Source organism: Leptidea sinapis, chromosome 12 (assembly GCF_905404315.1).
Source record: "Leptidea sinapis chromosome 12, ilLepSina1.1, whole genome shotgun sequence".
Classification (NCBI taxonomy): Eukaryota; Metazoa; Arthropoda; class Insecta; order Lepidoptera; family Pieridae; genus Leptidea; species Leptidea sinapis.
The window spans coordinates 9850209-9869890 of NC_066276.1; the positions used below are offsets into that span (position 1 = coordinate 9850209).

General features: G+C 33.7%; 1 protein-coding gene across 2 annotated transcripts; it reads right to left on the reverse strand.

The window, feature by feature from the left end:
* Positions 1-597: 597 nt before the first annotated feature.
* Positions 598-18490, reverse strand: LOC126967177 (TBC1 domain family member 5). Of its 2 annotated transcripts, none has more exons than XM_050811652.1 (13): positions 18210-18490; positions 18028-18086; positions 16962-17096; positions 13816-13915; positions 12834-12950; positions 11023-11150; positions 8088-8138; positions 7568-7670; positions 6382-6500; positions 5118-5260; positions 4483-4624; positions 3816-4038; positions 598-3318 (listed from the first exon to the last, which is right to left on the reverse strand). In XM_050811652.1, exons 2-13 carry the CDS (start codon positions 18072-18074, stop codon positions 3052-3054), a joined length of 1575 nt encoding a protein of 524 aa, XP_050667609.1. In that variant the 5' UTR covers positions 18075-18086; positions 18210-18490; the 3' UTR covers positions 598-3051. The 2 variants fall into 2 exon arrangements, with proteins under 2 accessions (XP_050667609.1, XP_050667608.1); XM_050811651.1 differs by having other exon boundaries at positions 18157-18489.
* Between the last annotated feature and the right edge of the window lie 1192 nt (positions 18491-19682).

Sequence of the window (19682 nt, forward strand, 5' to 3'; positions counted from 1 at the left end):
GCGACATAGCACAGATGTTTAGATTTGAACATATTTCATTCACACTAACATCGTAAAGAACTGAAAATATAAGTATGGTAACGATAAACGATAAGGAATTCGAACATTTGTTAGAGTAGGATAGTTGCGATATATTCGGAGTATTATCGTTGTCGATTTTTCGAGTAGATCTCCAGCTCCTTGACGACACTATATATAGTAAGAAGACTAAAACGAACAAAACCATTTGAGTTAGTGTAGTGCTAGTGAATAAGTGTAACAGAATATAAAAATAGTGATATTATAAAAAGGTACATGAACAAAGTGACTTCCCCTTAATAGAGACATTAAGAAATGTGTTAATGGACACATTCTTAGTTTAATCTATCTAGCAGTTTAAGTTAAAGTAGAATTACTTATTAAAGGCTAGATTGTAATGCAAGTCGCCTACATTATAAAAGCTATATTATTGTTCAATAAAAAAAATAAATAAAAAAAAATCAAGTAGTGTAAAAACACACATGTTATTCATTTTAACAAAAATAAAAAAATGTATTAAGCAACATTCTACTGCCTTTGCGAAGCCGGGGCTGGTTTGCTAATAAATAATCACAAAAGTTTATGATTTACGTTCTTATTTATTTTTAGATGATTCTTATAAGTAAGGAAGCTCTATACATTTGTTCTAATAATCACTAAGTATAAGCTATATACTTACTAAATTCTTACTTATTTCTTATCATTTATATAAATTACAAATTTCGTACCTCTCTGGTACTATTGCGATCATATTATTTATTTCACTACCATTCATAATTCAAAGATAAGTTAACACCAAAAAATCTTACACTCTATCCGTTGAAATTTTACAAAAATCATGAAATAGGACCCCAAGATCATTAAAGTACAATAAACAACTAGAATCACAATCACGCTCAAAAATTATGCAATAAAACACCGCCTACGCGTCTATTAGGCAGAGTTTTCATTCGGTGTTTCGACCGCGCTTTGAATACAATGCCACGCAATGACAAAGTGTTCAGACTAAAACTGTACAAATAACAGCATATCGAAACTTACAATATACAAGTTTCTGGTACTAATAATACCTATATTTATTTGGGTGGGATTTATACTATAAAAATGTATTTACAATTTTATGTACGATTTTTTCATGCAAGCTTATCGTTGATTTCGAAACATGTTGTAAGAACAAGTGAAGCTATACTTACTTATGGCACAAAATAACCTGTCCGATTAACAATAAACTAAAAATAATTGTAACGCCCAGCTCAACTAATATCCCCAATTAATATACAACAATAAACATATAAAATAATGTTTATAACGAATTCCCAACGTATTATGTACTCGAAAATACGTTTCTTTATAGGATAGAACTGAATCGCAATTGAACATTCTTGCATAGAACCAAAATACACAATATATTGGTGGAAATCTCTTATATATATAGAGATTTAAGGAATACGAATAACCTACATTTTGAGTTTACAGTGTGTACTGTATATAGAGTAAAACGTATTTTTGTAGTAAAAAAAATTTTGGAGAAATTGTATGAATATAGCATCTAGTATATATACAGGATGTCCCACGGCTATGCCACATGGAGGAGAAGTACCTTAAATATTGTAGATGTAACATTTTACTAAGACAAGACTTTGATTTTAATTTAAATAACAATTTTAATTGCATTCATAGATTTTTAAATAAAATTTAAAAAAATGAGTAATCGAATCGGCTTAAAGATAAAAAAATACCCTGTAGCTTTATCATACCGATCAAAAGCTTCATCATAAGGCTTATATTTTTTACATAAATTTTGCATCACAAATAAAAGGATGACCACGAATTTTAACATTTAATGTAAAATTTTGTTCAGAAACATGAAAATCTGATATTGCCGTAAAGACATACAACTTACATTATCATGTTCGAATGCCGGTTCTCAATCAGTAAAATGTTACATTTACAATATTTAAGGTACTTCTCCTCCATGTGGCATAGCCGTGGGACATCCTGTTTATTACAATCGCAAAGGCACACAATAAATATAAAAATTAAGAAAATATATATTAACCTATAGTCTATTGAGAGCAGCATTTTAGCGCACAAATTAAATATGGCTGTGATGAATGGTCAGAACTCAGAAGAGACGACATCACTGCGATTGCAATGCAACTAATTTCAGTCTGTTCGCACAACTCACGCTGACCAGACGTCAATGTGTCATCACAAAGTTATTGCTGCAGCTATAATATAAATAATACTTTGTCTCGTAGGGCCTGCGATAGAAATAAAGTTCTTTATGCAAATCGAAAAATATCGTAAGGGTTTTTTTGCAAAAAAAAAAAAATATCTAAATAACGCAAATTCTTCGCGTTATAATAACAATGTTGCCGCAACATAAGTTTAAGCTATGAAAATCTATCTCTGTAATACTGTCTTGGTTACCATAGATAGATACATGCTGTTATTTTATATTGACAATGTAGAAAATGCTTACTTAAATTTGTTGCTACACAGACACATTTTAATATCTCTACTATTTCACTAATTGGTTACTGATAACCGTTAAAAATGCGCTGTGCGAGTATTACATTACCTATTACTTTGTCTCTCTGTCTCTTGCGGAGAGAGATCACTTTTACCACAATATACCATGGAACCAGGAACTTCGTTATATGTGTTATCACTTATGTAGAACCTAATAGAATATAAAATTAAATTAAATTGTATAATTATTTGCTAATATAAATGATACAGTCAAATTTTGGTCCTTCGAGCCGGATGGATTTCTTGAAAAAAAAAAATATTTTTTGCCATAACTCAAATTGAGAATGCTTAATATTATATGGAATAATACAAAATGTAAATATTTTTCTATACAACAAGTCACTCTTAAATAAATGTAACAAGAGCGCTGTCAAATACATTCATATGATTGTCATATATATATATATACTTAAAATATTTACAGCAAATAGTAAATCACAATCACTTAATTCATCTCAGTCAATTATAGTAACTATATAACAAAATTTTCTTTCTTAATCATTCTGTCCTTAACCTCAATGGATCTAAGAAAGGCAAATCACTCGAATCACACTCTGCCTGGTGAAACACTTTCAACGGAACCTCCTTCACTTTTTGATTCACTTTAACTATGTTTTTATTTTGTACACTCGGTTTGCCCGCAACAAGAACGACAGGCACTAGCTGTCTCTTTCCAACGCCATCTGTTGATTGATTTTCGGCAGCTTCTAGCGCTGTTTCTACGTCTATGAGCGCGTGGTTACGGCATTGAAGTATTGCTACCATCTAGAAATTAAATGAAATAAGTACGATTAGCAGTTTTATATGCTTTGGTGGTACTTATGGAGTAACTAACGTATGACTGAAAATCATGGAAAATGTTGCTAGAGAACGAACAGTAGAAGCTGTTACTCCTCTTGATGATAAGCTAATAAGCTGCACATAATAGTATCAATAACATCAGGTAAAGTATGCATTTATTCATGACAACACAAAACATATATGCATAGTAAAATAAACGAATTAAAAATAGGACATCATGAAAAGGACACCCACTCAGCATTTTTGGAATTGAAATTAGGATCACCCCAATTCCAACACTGATTTTCAGTAGGTACCAAGTCGACCTGTTGACAGCAGCTGTAGACAACACGGTTCTTTTTGTTTTCTTAAAAAATATGAGACCGAGGTGATCCGTTATATTAAAATATATAAGATAGTAATAATGGTAGATTAAGATGTTATAAAAGAATGTACTCTCTATTTGAAGCTCTACAAGTGACCTGTGTGAGTTGCTGAAGGGCAGGAAGCGCTCGGGGCGGAGGGCGTGGCAGGGCAGCCCTCAACTCCTCCAGTACCACGGGCAGTCGCGCCCTCAACAACGCCAGGGCTGCCAAGGAGTGCGCCACGTCACTACCCTCGGCGACACCTTCCGACCCTGAGCTGGACCCGTCTCGACTCTCGTAGCTCCAGGCAGAGCTCGCTGCGTCTATAGCACTGTCGTGACTGGAAATATAAGCAATAGCGATAAGTTAAACTGAAATATTATAATATAAAATATAATAAAATAAACATACTTGACAATTTTAACTGCAAATATTGCGTTTTTGGTAGTAAAACGGTTGAAACGTTAAGCAAACTTTGTCTACTTTGGTTAATTTCTATCGAGAAAATTAGTTTAATCGAAACTCGTTTCTTGTAAAATTTTGAATATTATAGCGTAACAATTTTGTCAATTAACAGTCTGAAATAAACGGCTTTTTGTTGAAAGTAGTCCCTGAATTACCAAATCCACGATTTAAAACAAACCCTCTCACAAAAAGTGTAAGACGGTGCGTACAAGATACCTACATTTTGTACGTACGCAAGATACATATTGCGTTACAAAGCAATGTAGTTTTTTCTTTCATTTGGTTGGCAGAAAGCTGAAATCATATAAACTAAATGTACCTGTTGTTAAGTTCAGGTTCTGGCGGTCTGGGGTAAACATTCGGTTCCCGGAGGTGCAGCGCGAGGGCGCACACGTGGCCTACTGAGGCTGATGACGGGCGCATCAGTATTGCGAGGAGCGACCCCGTGTCACACTGTAGCACTGTAAGTAGATTAAAAAAAATTGTTCTAGAAGTAGAAGCGTAGTTTCCAATGAGTCATATTTTTAGGCAGGGTAAATATTAGCAGGCCTATTTTGCGTTATTAATTGGACGTAGTTAAGCAGAAAGGACTCAAACCACACTTTGACAAAATAGAGTTAAGTAAGCCATCATACTCCTGAAGGTCGAATCTGCCATGTAGTGAAAAACCTTTTTTTTAAATGTACACGGAAACTGCTATTTTTATATATATATATATAGGATATTTATATGGAAGATTATTTAAAGCTGAACTTAAAAATGCCTATAGCTCAAAAGTGCCTTTGTGTGGTTTGAGTCCTTTCCAGACCTTTCAGCTTAACTACGTCCAATTATTACCATATTGGCAGATTATTGCAGTGTTGAAATTATTTTCATTAATTTAGTAAGTTCTGTATTTAAATGTGTACAATATTTCAAATCTATACTATTTATACATAAATAATAAATACTCACAAGTGTTTCTGATCGAAATCAACATGGCAACGATAACGTAATGCACGTTTGGCAACATCGGGCCGTCCGAGAAGATGAATCCCCACAGGTGAGGGATCTCCGTGCGACAGAACTCCCGACCAAACAGTAGACGTAACCAGCGGCTGGAAAATAACGATTAACGTTGTTTTTTTAATTGATTAGCACAAGTTAAAATAGAGGCGGAAACGCGGAATAGGTGGAAAAGAAGTGGAAGTGCTCTTAAACTTACTCAGTATGGGAACGAATTTGGCAAATTAAAATGTATTTATTGTGGTTGGTCCTTCGAGCCGGATATAGGCGAAGCATATGGTGGCGATGGAAAAAGTGGACTGTATAAATATGTTTGACAGCCTAAAGTAAGAGTTGTCGTATGCGAAAAGACTACATGGGGTAGCTGCGCGAGCGTGGGTATCGTTAATGGTAGTTAAGGCGCAACTGGGTGCGACGTGGCACTTGGAGAGTGGAGCGATGACCGTTCGCGGCTAGACCGGTTCATCGGCCGCATCGTTTATTTAGCAATCATAGTCTTTTACAAATTAAATTTACAATAATATGGTAACAAACGGACCTAACTTTCCATTAAATTCTAATATATATATATATATATATATATATATATATATATATATATATATATATTACAGAGAAAGGTTAAGACATTGTTCTGAAGTGAATTGATTGAAGATAATAAGACAGATAATCATACAGTGTATAAAAGGGTCTAGTTGTGGCAAGTAATACTAGAGCAAGGTGTTTGTATAGCATGAAATGTGTTTGTTTTATCAGCACGCAAGGGATACTTCCCTTCCATATGAAATGGGGCATGTATTATACAGAAAACATTGATATAGTCTGCAAACGCGACTTTAGCGAAAAGCCTTATTATTGTTGCTCAAAATTAAGTGTTATTGCTGCACATGTCACTCAATATCCGGAACGTTGCTTGCTTAGCTTATGTAGCAATGGAACGCAAGCGGCAGTCTTCCCACAAGGAACTAGCACTTACAACATTTATATTACCTTCTTATTTAGATTCATATGTTCCCGTCATACTTTCTGAGCTTCAATTATTTTTCATACAAGTCCTCCCATTCTTTATAGGTACTCTTGACCTGTTCTCCTTTCAGTATATCCCACATCTGACCCTGAAATGTACGTCTAAAACAATTTTTCCCAACTTGCACCACTATTCGCCTCATAAATTGGTGCAGTCACACAACTTATAAAGTAATAGTACACATACATGCCAAACAATTCCATAGTAATATTGCAGGTGTCGAGGTGCGTGGCCAACTCCGGGTCGATGGTGACCAAGTACTCCGCTCGGACGCGCTCCAGGTACCGAACAACCTCGTTCTGATTCTGAAATGCGACCTATATTATAACATACCAACTCTCCTTACCTTTATGGAAAAATAATTCACGGGCGTGCCGGGGGCCCAAAAAAAATCTTTTTGAATTTACTTCGATTTTCCACAGACAATATGACACCGATCGTCATCTCCGAACTTGATTCTTTGGCGTTGCGTGGAATGGAATTTTTATTTCATGCCATTTCATTACATTAGGACTGAAGGTGAAAAATATTGTAATATAAATGAAAATAAGGTTTCTTCATCAGTTGTGTAAATTTAGTATTTTCTTTTGACATTCAGCAAGCGGCAAGAATAAATCAATGTTCTGCGATTTGGCCAGTGAGTTATTATGACCTACAGAGCCTAGAAATAGTTGCGTTTTAACCCAGATTAGATAGTAGTACTACAAACAACGAATAGGCAATTTTTCTTATAAATTTTGGAGGAACGTTTATTTTGAATTTTGAAAGTAAGAATGGAGAATGTATTTTACCACTTAAAATATTGTGTAAAAACAAAAGGTTTTATTCTTTTTAGGTAGCTTGAAAGCTGTTTCGCTAAGAAGTCATTATAAGACATATGGTACATAAAGCGTCTTTGCACACTCTAAATACGCTTAATAAATAGATCATACTGTGGACTCCAAACTACGCCGCAGTTATGGACCGTACAAAAGAGTTAAATAATGTTATTTTCGTTGAATGAGATTTAAATTCTTTGGTATTCCTAATAATAAAACCGAGTATTCTGAATGCTTTATTAGCTATGTTGTCTATATGTTTGTAAAATTTTCATTCTTTACCAAATAAATTCCGAAGTCCTTATATTCAGTAACATTCGATAGACCTTGAGCGTTTAGAGTATAACGTATTTACTGTGGTATCGTTATTAATGATATTGCGAAGAATTGCGTTATCGCGACATTTAGACGTATATAAAAGTGTTGGGAGTTATTTTTGTTTTGATATGTGATTAAGTAAAAGTTCTTACATGCGTACATACATCACACATTTTTATGTTCTGAGAAATTAACATCGTTTCAGTTGGTCATAATTATCATAATAATATACTAACATGTACAGATTTGGATAATGGCAGCCGACCGCAAGACGTCGGTACAACGTCACCAGTCGTGTAGAACCTCTCAAGACCCTTCATCACTGCGCTAAATAACATGCTGAAAAAAACGTATAATAATTACAATACGTATTGCTGTAATGAAATGATTTATTTGTATGAATCGTGGTAACATAGTTGTTAACAATTAATTGGTGTACAGCACAATTCACCAATATATCGGCATACAAATATTTGACTGTCAATATTGCAATTTTTATATTAATACGTCACTAATAAACATTACATAGTTTTAATTATAATATAATATGGAAATATACATTAGTTTGTAGGTACCTCTCAAAAAATTACATTTAAATACTATTATTTTTGGCTAAAGGATTCTTTTAAACTATAAAAGCATTTTATCTATTAGCCATAATTTTAATTTTTTATGCATTAATGTTTTAGGAATTTCTCTAATATTCTTTGGAAGGTAGTTAAGCATATTATAGCTGGAAGTAATTTCTATACTCACTAGCTGTCGTGTTCCAAGTATTTCACATCTAAATAGAAACGAAGTGTGTCACTAAAACAGAAAGACAACATTATTGAAGCAAAATTTGACAGCAATTTGAAAAGTGAATAATAATTACACAAATACAATTTAAAAACAAATTTATGAACGCGACCACTCACGTTCCGTGCGACCGCTCTTCCAGCTGAGCCATACGTTCGAGCGACGTGAAGTTCATTAATCTGTCTTTGTTCAACTCCAGTTGATAACCTGCTCAACCCCAATATTAGGAAATTGACTTGAGATGTCGCTCTTTCAAGTTGGAGTTGAGCAGGTTATCAACTGTAAAGTAGATCCTGTAGATGAAGTCACAAGCTGAGAGTTGAACAAGACATACAAGATTTATCAACGATAACATCTAACATCTGCTTATAATACAAAGTTATGTTCTTCTATAATAGTTATTTATGCAACTGTTGTGTAATAAGGGGTATCAAAACACGAATGAGGGTTTATCACATGAGGCGAAGCTGAGTGTGATAATAGTATCACATGAGTGTTTTAATGCTTAATTATCAACAGTCGCATACAAGACTTTGTCGACACCCAGAAATTGACTCCTCTAAAAGATTCTGAAACAGTTAGCTTACTGCTAACATTAAAACAGCCAGTCCTAGTAGTAACCTAATATCATCCATTACTTTGTTGATTATATACAAATAAACTAAGTATTAATGAAATAATTATTTATTTTGGTAGTAATTTACATTTTGTATAGTGCAATCATTGAAATTCACTTGAATATTATGTTCTTTTGCACCGATTAAAATGTCTGGTGGGTGCTGTCAAAACTTGAATCAATCATTTTTTGTAAACAAAACATAAAAAATATCGAAGAAAAATTGGCGGGAAAGGGATCGAAAAAAAAACCAAAGAAGTGTTGTTATGAAATTCAGTACAACATTACAACATGGATGAACCCGTTTGGATGATGTAATAGTTATTAGGACATTGGGTGTTATAATGTTGGCAATAAACTAACCGTTTCAGGGCAAAAGACATGCCATTTAGCTCCAACAGCCACTCAGTAATTGTCCCCATTTTACAAAAAGCCTTTTCTGCGCTGGGCCACGTTTATATAACCACTTACCCAGGGTTATTATAGAAACAGAGGAGATCCCGGATTTAAAAAAAAAGTTAAAAATGTTTCTAATAGATAAGACATACTATACAATCAGTACCTTACGGAAATTTTTTAACTATTATAAATATTGTTTTTGACATCTATTCAGTTGTTTGACATTTAGATTGTTGACATATAATAATTATATTAATGAACATTAGACATTTAAGATGATAATATTAAGATCATTATGAAATAGTATAGCAATAGGTTTTTTTTTAATATTGCATGCTGTAATTAAGCAGAGTTTGGCTGCTCATATATTTTCGTTTATATTCAACACCTTTAAATATCCCAAATTCGCATATAAAGAAAATTGAATTGAATTTATACTAATCTCATACTAAATGTATGGGTGTGTTTAATATAAAAATTTTGGATACTACTCATATCATTTTTAAAGTTATTGAAGTCATTTTATTGATTTGGTTATGTTCTTTCGATATCAGTTTAAAGTTTTATGATAATATCATATGCATTATTTAACTAATTATTTCACTAATTTTGAAAACATCAATATCATATTATCTGGACTCTTCGGTCCAAAAAGCAAATTAGAAATGTAATAGTAATAATGTTCTAGATACATAAATAATTATCATATATTATATCATAGATCATTCAGCAAACTAACCTAATCCATGACCTAGGAGTTTTAATGGACACTAAAATGACATTCAATGAACACCTATCAGAAATAGTCACCGGGTCATACAAAAATTTGGGATTTATTCTGCGCGTCAGTAAACCTTTCTCAGACATAAAATGTATTAAAATACTATATTATGCTTACGTAAGAAGTATTCTTGAATATTGCAGCAATATATGGAACCCACGATACATAACACATATCCAAGAAATTGAAAACATACAAGCAAAATTTTTAAAAAATATCAACTATCGCGCTCAACGCAATTATGTGGACTACCCCGAATCTTGCAGGTTTCACAATATGATGACACTTGAGGACAGGCGCAAGGTTCTGGTTCTCTCTTTCTTTCATAACATAGTTCATGGTAGGATCGACAGTACAGAGCTAACTGAACTATTTATACAATTACGAGTGCCGTCAGCTCGCACTAGACACACGCCTCTATTCCAAGTCCCGCTGAGTCATACTAATTATTATGAAAATTCGGTAATCTGTCGCACTGTATGCAACTATAATAAGCAATTCAACAGTACTGAACTTTTTAATAACAGTAAAGGCTGCTTTAAAAGGAGTGTTAGTAAAAATCAAAAGGAAGGTTAAATTTAGAGTAATTCACTAACACACACATACCACCAGTGGGAAGTTCCTTTGCACAGGATGCCGGCTAGATTATGGGTACCACAACGGCGCCTATTTCTGCCGTGAAGCAGTAATGTGTAACCATTACTGTGTTTCGGTCTGAAGGGCGCCGTAGCTAGTGAAATTACTGGGCAAATGAGACTGAACATCTTATGTCTCAAGGTGACGAGCGCAATTGTAGTGCCGCTCAGAATTTATGAGTTTTTCAAGAATCCTGAGCGGCACTGCATTGTAATGGGCAGGGCGGATCAATTAGCATCAGCTGAACGTCCTGCTCGTCTCGTCCCTTATAATCATAAAAAAAAAAAAAAAACACTTACACACACAAACATACATACACACACACACGCACAAATATCATGTCTTATTATAAATATTGTAAATCCGTTATTAGATGTAAGTTCTACAAAATAGTATTATTATAACCTAATTTAAGTTCTGTGGATTTTGTGATGTTTTAAATAAATAAATAAATAAATTACCTTAACTGTTCTGGTGCACATATTCTGTCAGTATGTAATTCATATAGCAATGGTGCCAGTATTTCATGCATGCCCTGACGATAGCCAGGGCAAGGGTGTGACCTTGACCAGAAGAACAAAACTCGAACCTTAAAATAAAAATAGAATTGCGAGAAGTTTTATTTAATAATTTTTAATTATACTTGTTCATAATATGTACATGTGGAAGCCTATTATTAGCTGGAATGAATTATGTTTTAAGGTCGAGCCAGTAAAACGTCGTCTTTACAATAAGCGCTTTATTAGAATTTACAATTACTTCTCATATTACCTTAATGTACGAATATGGTATTAGAAGGCAACCATGCCAGGCGACTGTTGTAGCTCGACTGGCTTGCTGATAGTTTATGTTAAACACGTTAGTAACCGATTGACAAATTACTGGACAAAGAGGAGGTTAAGTTGTCAGGAGGCAGATTAGAGGAACCAACATTGTCTATGGAATTAAAGTAGAGTAGAATTATGGTTTTAATATTTGTAACATATTATGTTTGTTAAACATTTTAATGTATGTACAACTTGCTGTTCGCATTCTTAAAAATATTAGTGATAAAAAAATAAAATGTTTTTTAATGTAGTTTTGTAGTGATGCAAAAACTCAACGTGACTTTTTGTGTTTGTGCCTCAAATATTTCAAAATTATTTTTGTGTTACGGAAATAATTCGTATTTCAATGTGTAAAGTATATTTGTATTCTACTCAGTGTTCCGAAGAGCTGTTTAACTGATTCCTGCCGCCGAATTCCACCTTCGCACGACACGCCACAAGTTAGGATATCATCCCCACGATCTGGATGTGTGGCGGTTCTCCACAGTGCGGTTTTCAAGGAGCTTTCTTCCACGTACTACAACGCTGTGGAATGAGCTTCCTTGTGCGGTGTTTCCGGGACGATACGACACGGGTACCCTCAAAAAAACCGTGTACACCTTCCTTAAAGGCCGGCAACGCTCTTGTGATTCCTCTGGTGTTGCAAGAGAATGTGGGCGGCAGTGATCACTTAACACCAGGTGACCTGTACGCTCGTTTGTCCTCCTATTCCATAAAAAAAAACTCAATTGTTAATTCTACTCCATAAGCTTAATTATAAAACCATACAATTGGATTTGTGATCTAATTAATAAGTCTTATGTGTAAAATACTGATACTTTATAGTTTTCGTGATTAGTGAAGTTAAGTCAACAATCATGAACATTTTTGAACAAGTTTATACATTTTCTGGGATCGTAGTGTGAAAGTAATACCCAAGAAAAGAATTACTAACTGGAATTAACCTAGTAATAAAGATAGCAAGTTTGTTTTTTTTTTTAATAAGGGACTAGACGAGCAGGACTTTCAGCTAATGATAAATGATACGCCCTGCCTATTACAATGCAGTGCCACTCAGTATTATTGAAAATCCCAAAAATTCTGAGCGGCACTACAACTCCGTGTGTCACCTTGAGACATAAGTTGTTAAGTCTCATTTGCCCAGTAATATCACTCGCTACGACACCCTTCAGACCGAAACGCAAAAATGCTTACACATTACTGCTTCACGGCAGTAATAGGCGTTGTTGTGGTACCCATAATCTAGCCACTATCCTGTGCTAAAAAGCCTGCCACTGGTGAGAAAATGAAAAAAAAATTGTTATTCCTTGTTGATATTATGATTATTAAATATTCTAGAAATTTTTCTAATTTGACTATGAACATATGCTACATTATAAATTATCATATATTATAGACAGTTTAAATATTTGTCTACATAATAAAAAATATATAATTTGACTCACCATTAAATCCTGCACACTTTTGTCACGAAAGTATAATTCATCAGGATATGTCCTCACAACATCCTGCAGGATCAGTGCTTTTAGTTCATTATCACAAAAGTGTTGCTTCCATGCACTCTGTTACAAAAAAATATGTTTATTTTGGAATGCTATTAAGAACTAGGTGAAAGGGTTACTATATGTATACATCTTAATATACAGGATGTCCCAAAGTTATGAGTTATGACATGAAGGGAAAGTAACTTAAATATCGTAGATAGGGTATTTTACTGAACGAAGACTTTATGTTATTTTTAAAAGTTAGTAATTCTGCATTCAACGATTTTCTAATAATTACTTGCCTCGTCTGGGAATCGAACCGACTTAAATGTAAAAAAAAACACTCCTACCTTTTGAAAATCTTTGAATACAGAATTACTAACTTTTAAAAATAACAAAGTCTTCCATGTCCCATAACTTTGGGACAGCCTGTATATAAATCCAGTGTCCTGATGTTTGTTTCCAGTGACCTCTTACATTAATGAACGGATTTTAATGTGTATTACTTCGTGGAGTGCAGTGTTATCTAACATGAGAGATAGGATAGTTTTTGAAGTTATACTTCTTTAGGCGCGTTATGAAAATATGATGAGAGTGTAATTTTATGATGCGCGCACATCACTGTAACACAAAAGTAACAGAGTTGTTTCTTTAAATTTTCTTATGTTTGTGTCATTCGTATTTTTTTTTTGTTTCTCCGTCCATTATTAGGACAAGCAAAGGGATCAAGCCCATACCATTAATTTTCAAAGCCATCTTTGCAAGATTTTTAAAAAATTGTTCTTACTAAAAGAAAGTAGATTAGCACATAGAATAAACAATTTTAATGATTTTTGCTGCATTTGTACGAAACTTAAATTATGCACAGTAATTAAGTACAATAAACAACTTCCCAAAATGTGTTAATAAACAAATTGCTCTGTTGATGAAAACAAAAACAAACCTCATCTTTCTGTGACAGCGGATCATCACCAATAACTGCTCTAGGGTCCATAGACAATTTATTACATAGATCATCATAAAAGTTTCTGTGCCCCTTTATGCTGAGAAATAAAAAGAAATTAATGATTTAATATGATTTAATTATTAGTGTTGAAATAGATATGGTCAGGAGAATGTTTTTTTAATTATATCTGAATGTATATAGTCCTAGTAGAGAGGATCTCTTTTTAGCACATTACATGTCAAAACATGAAAGTGATGTAACTCCAGCGGCTGAATCCCACCACTGGACATTACATCAAAATGCAAAATACCACCCGCATCATGTTGACGTCTGGCATTCCACAACCACAGACAAGAAATTTCTAGCCTCACACAGTCACTTTGTGAAATTAATTACCAGCTGCTGTTTTCTCGAAGCAATATGTTTAAGTGACCTTCAGGAAAAGAGCATACTCCCACCTTAAAGGCCAGCAACAAATCTTGTGACACCTGTTGTTGTGGATGTCCATGGGTGGCTGGCCTCACCACTCCCCATCCCATGAGCCTCTTGCCTGTTTGCCACTATTATATAACAAAAAAAAAATAACACAACTGTACCCATAAATATGCCATAAGTGTTTGAAATCATCTAAACATCTTTAGTGTGATGTATGTGGAACACAGCTTCATAGACTAGTGATTTTCATTATTATAACACTAGAAATAAGGGATTGCTTGTAACTAATTCTAGTAGGCTTCATAACATACATAATAGCTTTAAGGGTAAATGTATACACTTCTATAATAAAGTCCCAGCCACTGTTCAGGCATTATCAATAAATAAATTTAAATGTTTCATAAAAAAAATGGCTCTGTCGTAAATCCTATTTCAGGCATTATCAATAAATAAATTTAAATGTTTCATAAAAAAATGGCTCTGTCGTAAATCCTATTTCAGGCATTATCAATAAATAAATTTAAATGTTTCATAAAAAAATGGCTCTGTCGTAAATCCTATTACTCCACTGCTGAATATCTAAATGATCGGACAGCCTGGGACTAGATTGTGATTATTTTATAGCGATAGAAATGACTGTACAATATTGTATATTTTTCTTGAAAAGAGTGCAATAAAAGAATGCTGGGAGAGTTTGTTGCGCCGCTTCTTCTCTCTCAGAGCGCCATTTGTTTCCAAAGCGGTAGTAGTATCTAGTAGTTATTAGAAATGACATCAAAAAGAATTCTAAAGGAATCAATTTTGAGAAAATAAATGCCTTTTAGACCTTTCTAGTGTTAGCAGTGAAAGTATTTATTAGTTTGAAATATATCAAATAGATGATCGGCCCTTCATTCCATAATAATAATAATACAATGGATTGTAATTCGGTGGTAATCAATCATGATAAATTGGCAAAACAAGTTCTATCAGGGATACTCCAAGTATTACTTTTTATTATTTTGTTACACTCAACAATGAGCACCGAGACAGGCTTAAGTACTGCCAAAGATCTATGGAACGAAGTATGACGGGAACACATAGAAACTCGACAAAATCAGAAAGAAAGACCTGAGAATAAAAAACTAAAGTAACCGACATACTTAATAAAATAGATCAGCAGAAGTGGAGATGGACTGGCCACATGTTGAGTGATGGCCGGGAGAAATGGAGCAGAATTGTCACAGATTGGTATCCAAGAGGTTGCACACGGAGTCAGAGGAGACCTTGAACAAGATGGGAGGATGAACTCAAACTCACAGCGGGCCCGAACTGGAGAAGAGTGACCCATGACAGACTCCAATGGAAAGAGCTAGAGGAGGCCTTTGCCAAGCGGCATACTGAGTTAAGAGACATCCTCTAACTCAGAATAAAAAGGGCTTAATAGAATTATTTTGTTGAAGTGTAAGACATGCTTCATACGTGACTATCATGGGAAAATAGTGCAGAGAAGGCAAAGAAAGGCAGTCTATAGTCAGAGCCCGTATCCTCAGATACTTCGGACATATCACGCGATGTGGAAAGCATGCCATGGAGACTTTTTGTACAGGGAAGGGTCAACGGTAGTAGGTCAAGAGGACGCTCCCCTATGCGCTGGACTGACCAGATCAAAGCCCTTACCAATACTCCCCTCAACACTTGTGCCAGAGAAGCAACAGCCAGGGCTAACTGGCATAGAATTGTTCGTCAATCGACATGACCACGACTGCTCTGTCAAGAGTAATCCGATGAAGAAGAAGAAGACATGCTTGGTTTAGGCAGTAAGCTGTAACCATATTTTGGTTGCAGTACAATAGAGTATACCTCATTGAATATCTTGATATTGCTTGGTATTATGTTGCTTTATTGAGCCTTCTATTACATTCATAGCATGTGTGATCTGATCCCTGATTCCTTGCCCCAGACTTCCACTTTCAAACCATATGCCACAAAGTTCAATATTTATTTATTTAAAGGACAACCAGTAGTTGTTACATTCTAATGCGCTTAAAATATATCAAATATTAACAAATAATGAGTTGAATGTACAACAAATTAAACACAACATGCACAGTTACACATAGTTTGCTTCCGTGACACCAAGAAAACAATAATATAAAATAAAGCAAAAATTATAAAATCAAGATATGAATTTGTAAAAGAAGAAGAAAAATGAAGAAGAATATTAATCATTTGGCGCCTAACAAACTCATAATATTTTTTTTAAACACAGGTAAAGAATCTTTAAAATATCTACTTCACCACAGATGGAGTTATAAGTTCTTGATAGACGTGGTATGGGAGAAAATTGCTTAAGGTTAGTTTGGCAAATGGCCAATGGAACAGGCCAGTATCACCCGCATCAATATGTCCAGGCACTATACGAACCTCAAAAAGTATGTACCATGTCAAAGGTCAGTAACACTACTGTAACTGTGATTCCTCTGGTGTAGGAAGAGTGTGGGGAGCTTTAATCAATTACCAACAAGTGGCCCCTGTACTTGTTTATCTAGCATTTTCATAAAGGACTGTACAACAAGGTTTATTTCTAGTTACATTAGGTACCAGTACAACTCAGTGTTTGTACACCTATCAAGAAAGCTGGCAACATGTGCATCAAATACTCTGGTTCGTCCCCTTATTACAATTTATATTTTGGGTTTACTCCTGGAATAAGTATAAGTGAATACCTTAAGACTATATCACTGCTAGGAGGTGGCACTGCATTTAGCAATATAGCCCAGGCTAAGCTGCGAGGTCTGACTAGCTTCAGTTGTAATGCAGTTTTCTTTAGTTGTTCCATTGACCAATTTATGTAATGTAAACTGAAATGTAAAAATAAATAATTATGAAAGTATGCTTTTAATTGCTCTATTATAGTTTGATTGATGGTATGACAATAAAAATTCCAATTAGTATTTTTTAATACATAAACAGCATCTTCTATGGAGCAACTTATTTATAATATTAATCTGTATTATAAATAACTAAAATAAAATGTAGACATTGTTATTAGTGTAATCTTAGTTGTAATAAATATTATCACACCAACATTACATACAAATTATTTAAGAGAAATAATTTGTTTTTTGTATGTGACTGTATATAAAAACTAGTTTAAACAGATTTTTAAAATTCTTATTTTTTAGCTTTCTTTTCTATTGCAGGCATTTGGGCTTTATTTTATACTAGCTGACCCGGCAAACGTTGTTTTGCCATATAAAGTATAATTCATGCGAGAGTTTTATAAGTAATAAAATATTGCCTATATGTCATCATTGGCCTGTACATCATTTTGTTCTATTGTCAATAGTTTTTGCAGCGCACGCAAAAATATGTTTTCGATTTTACACCTTGTGTTACAAAATTGCAATTTTATTACGGATCACTAATTTTGAAAAAAAAAACATAGCTTATAGCATTCTTCGATAAATGGACTACCCAACACTGAAAGAATCATTCAAATCGGACCAGTAGTACCAGAGATTAGCGCATTCAAACAAACAAACAAACACTGCAGCTTTATAATATTAGTATAGATTGAAACAATTGAGATAATTGCAATAATGAAAGCCATGGTTCCTATCAAACTATTGCAATCAAAAGATTATCCCCAGGTGTAGTCGGCACAAGCTACAGTAATTGACTAAAGTTACATTAGTACTTAAATAAACATTGTTACTTAGATAGCATGTTGTGAAAATTGATCCCAATTTAACAATAAATTTAACCATATTCAATAATAAAACTACTTACTCATAGTCAAAGTTTTTTGAGGATAATGATTCCAATACCCCATTCATATTAGTGTGTTCCTGTGATAAAATGCATAGGTATTTTAAATTAAATGATTAAAAATTTCAAATACAACAGTTTTTAAATTACCATTTTAATTAATTTTATTATTTCTGACCCATTTCTGTATTAAATGTAAATACCTATAATTTAAAGAATTATTGACTCTTATGCCAGACTGCCAAATCAAATACAGACTCAAGCTCAATAACAGAGTTGATAGTACAGAACTACAGACGCCAGACAAAACTATTAAAGTTACTGTAGTAACTTACTGCACTTTACTTTGTAATTGTAAGAGCTATGAGCAAGGCCAATTACAAACAATACCAAATTACTATTGGACTATTGGACAAATATTTTGCTGTTTTCAGCCAAGTTTCAACCCAACTCCCAAACTGTGACAACTGACAAATGACAATTGACAAACTATTACAAAGAGGATGCAAGTACTCAGAAAATAAGGCAGATCTGCCTAAGTCGCAGACTGAGTAAACAATGTACTATAAGTAGTTTACGTCTCATTCACACAAGAAAGAGAATAGCATATGCATTAGTCATGTAAAGAAATGAGATAAAATCATATTATTTTCTGATTCATGTAACGTGCTGGTTTTTTCAAGGTCAGCACAGTACTGTGCGAAACAAACATTGATAGTTCGCCAAGGTGGTTGGTCACATGGGGCAACTCGGTGAGCATAGGGCATTTATTTATTGGACAGAAGAAGTGTATCAGGGCGGTTTGTGGAGCCGGCCCCCTAGACTCTTGTCGACCTCTATTCATTTATGAAATAAGCCCAAATGTTCAAAAACATATGTGTGATTTCTTACAAAAAAAAGCCAGAAGGTTTTAAACACAAAGTTTTAAATCCAACTAGACTCTTAATTCCCTTCTGTAGAACTGCATCTTTTAGTACAAATTGTTACAGCATGTCTATGAAAATATATAATAAATTGCCTAATTAATTGAAAGATTTACCTGTTAGAGTTTTTAAAAGAATAGTGCATCAGTGGTTAGTAAATAAGTGCTTCTATAGTTTTAAATGAATTTCTTGATACAAAATGAATTATTATTATGAATTAGTCTATTTGATAATAATATATTATGTAAATTAAAAACTTTTATGATATTGAATTTGTTGACATTATACACAGGTTCTAAATAAATTATTATATTATTTACGTCTTATATTATAATATCTTTAAATTTTAATTTTAAAAATATTAATGATAGAATTGTGAGATCCGACATGTTACAGTATAACAGTTGGTATTTAGACAATTTTATAACATATTTTGCATGTCAATTGACGAAACATATTGGACAATAATATTATGTTAACACCTCAAGTACAATATTTCTTGCAATTTAAATTTCATTTCATTTCAAAATAAAACAGTGAACTGTTTCCCTGAACTGAATCCCAATCTGTTTTGTCGTGTCGGGGAGCTTGTAAATTAAACCACCGACTCGATCCTTACTTTTGTTTATTCCGTTTACACTCGTGAATATTTACAGAAGTAAGTTTATCTACGTAATATATTAGTTATAATTATTTATATAATGCAAGTTAAAGCCTATGACACTCGCGGGTAAAAAGTAAGCGTCTGTCTTC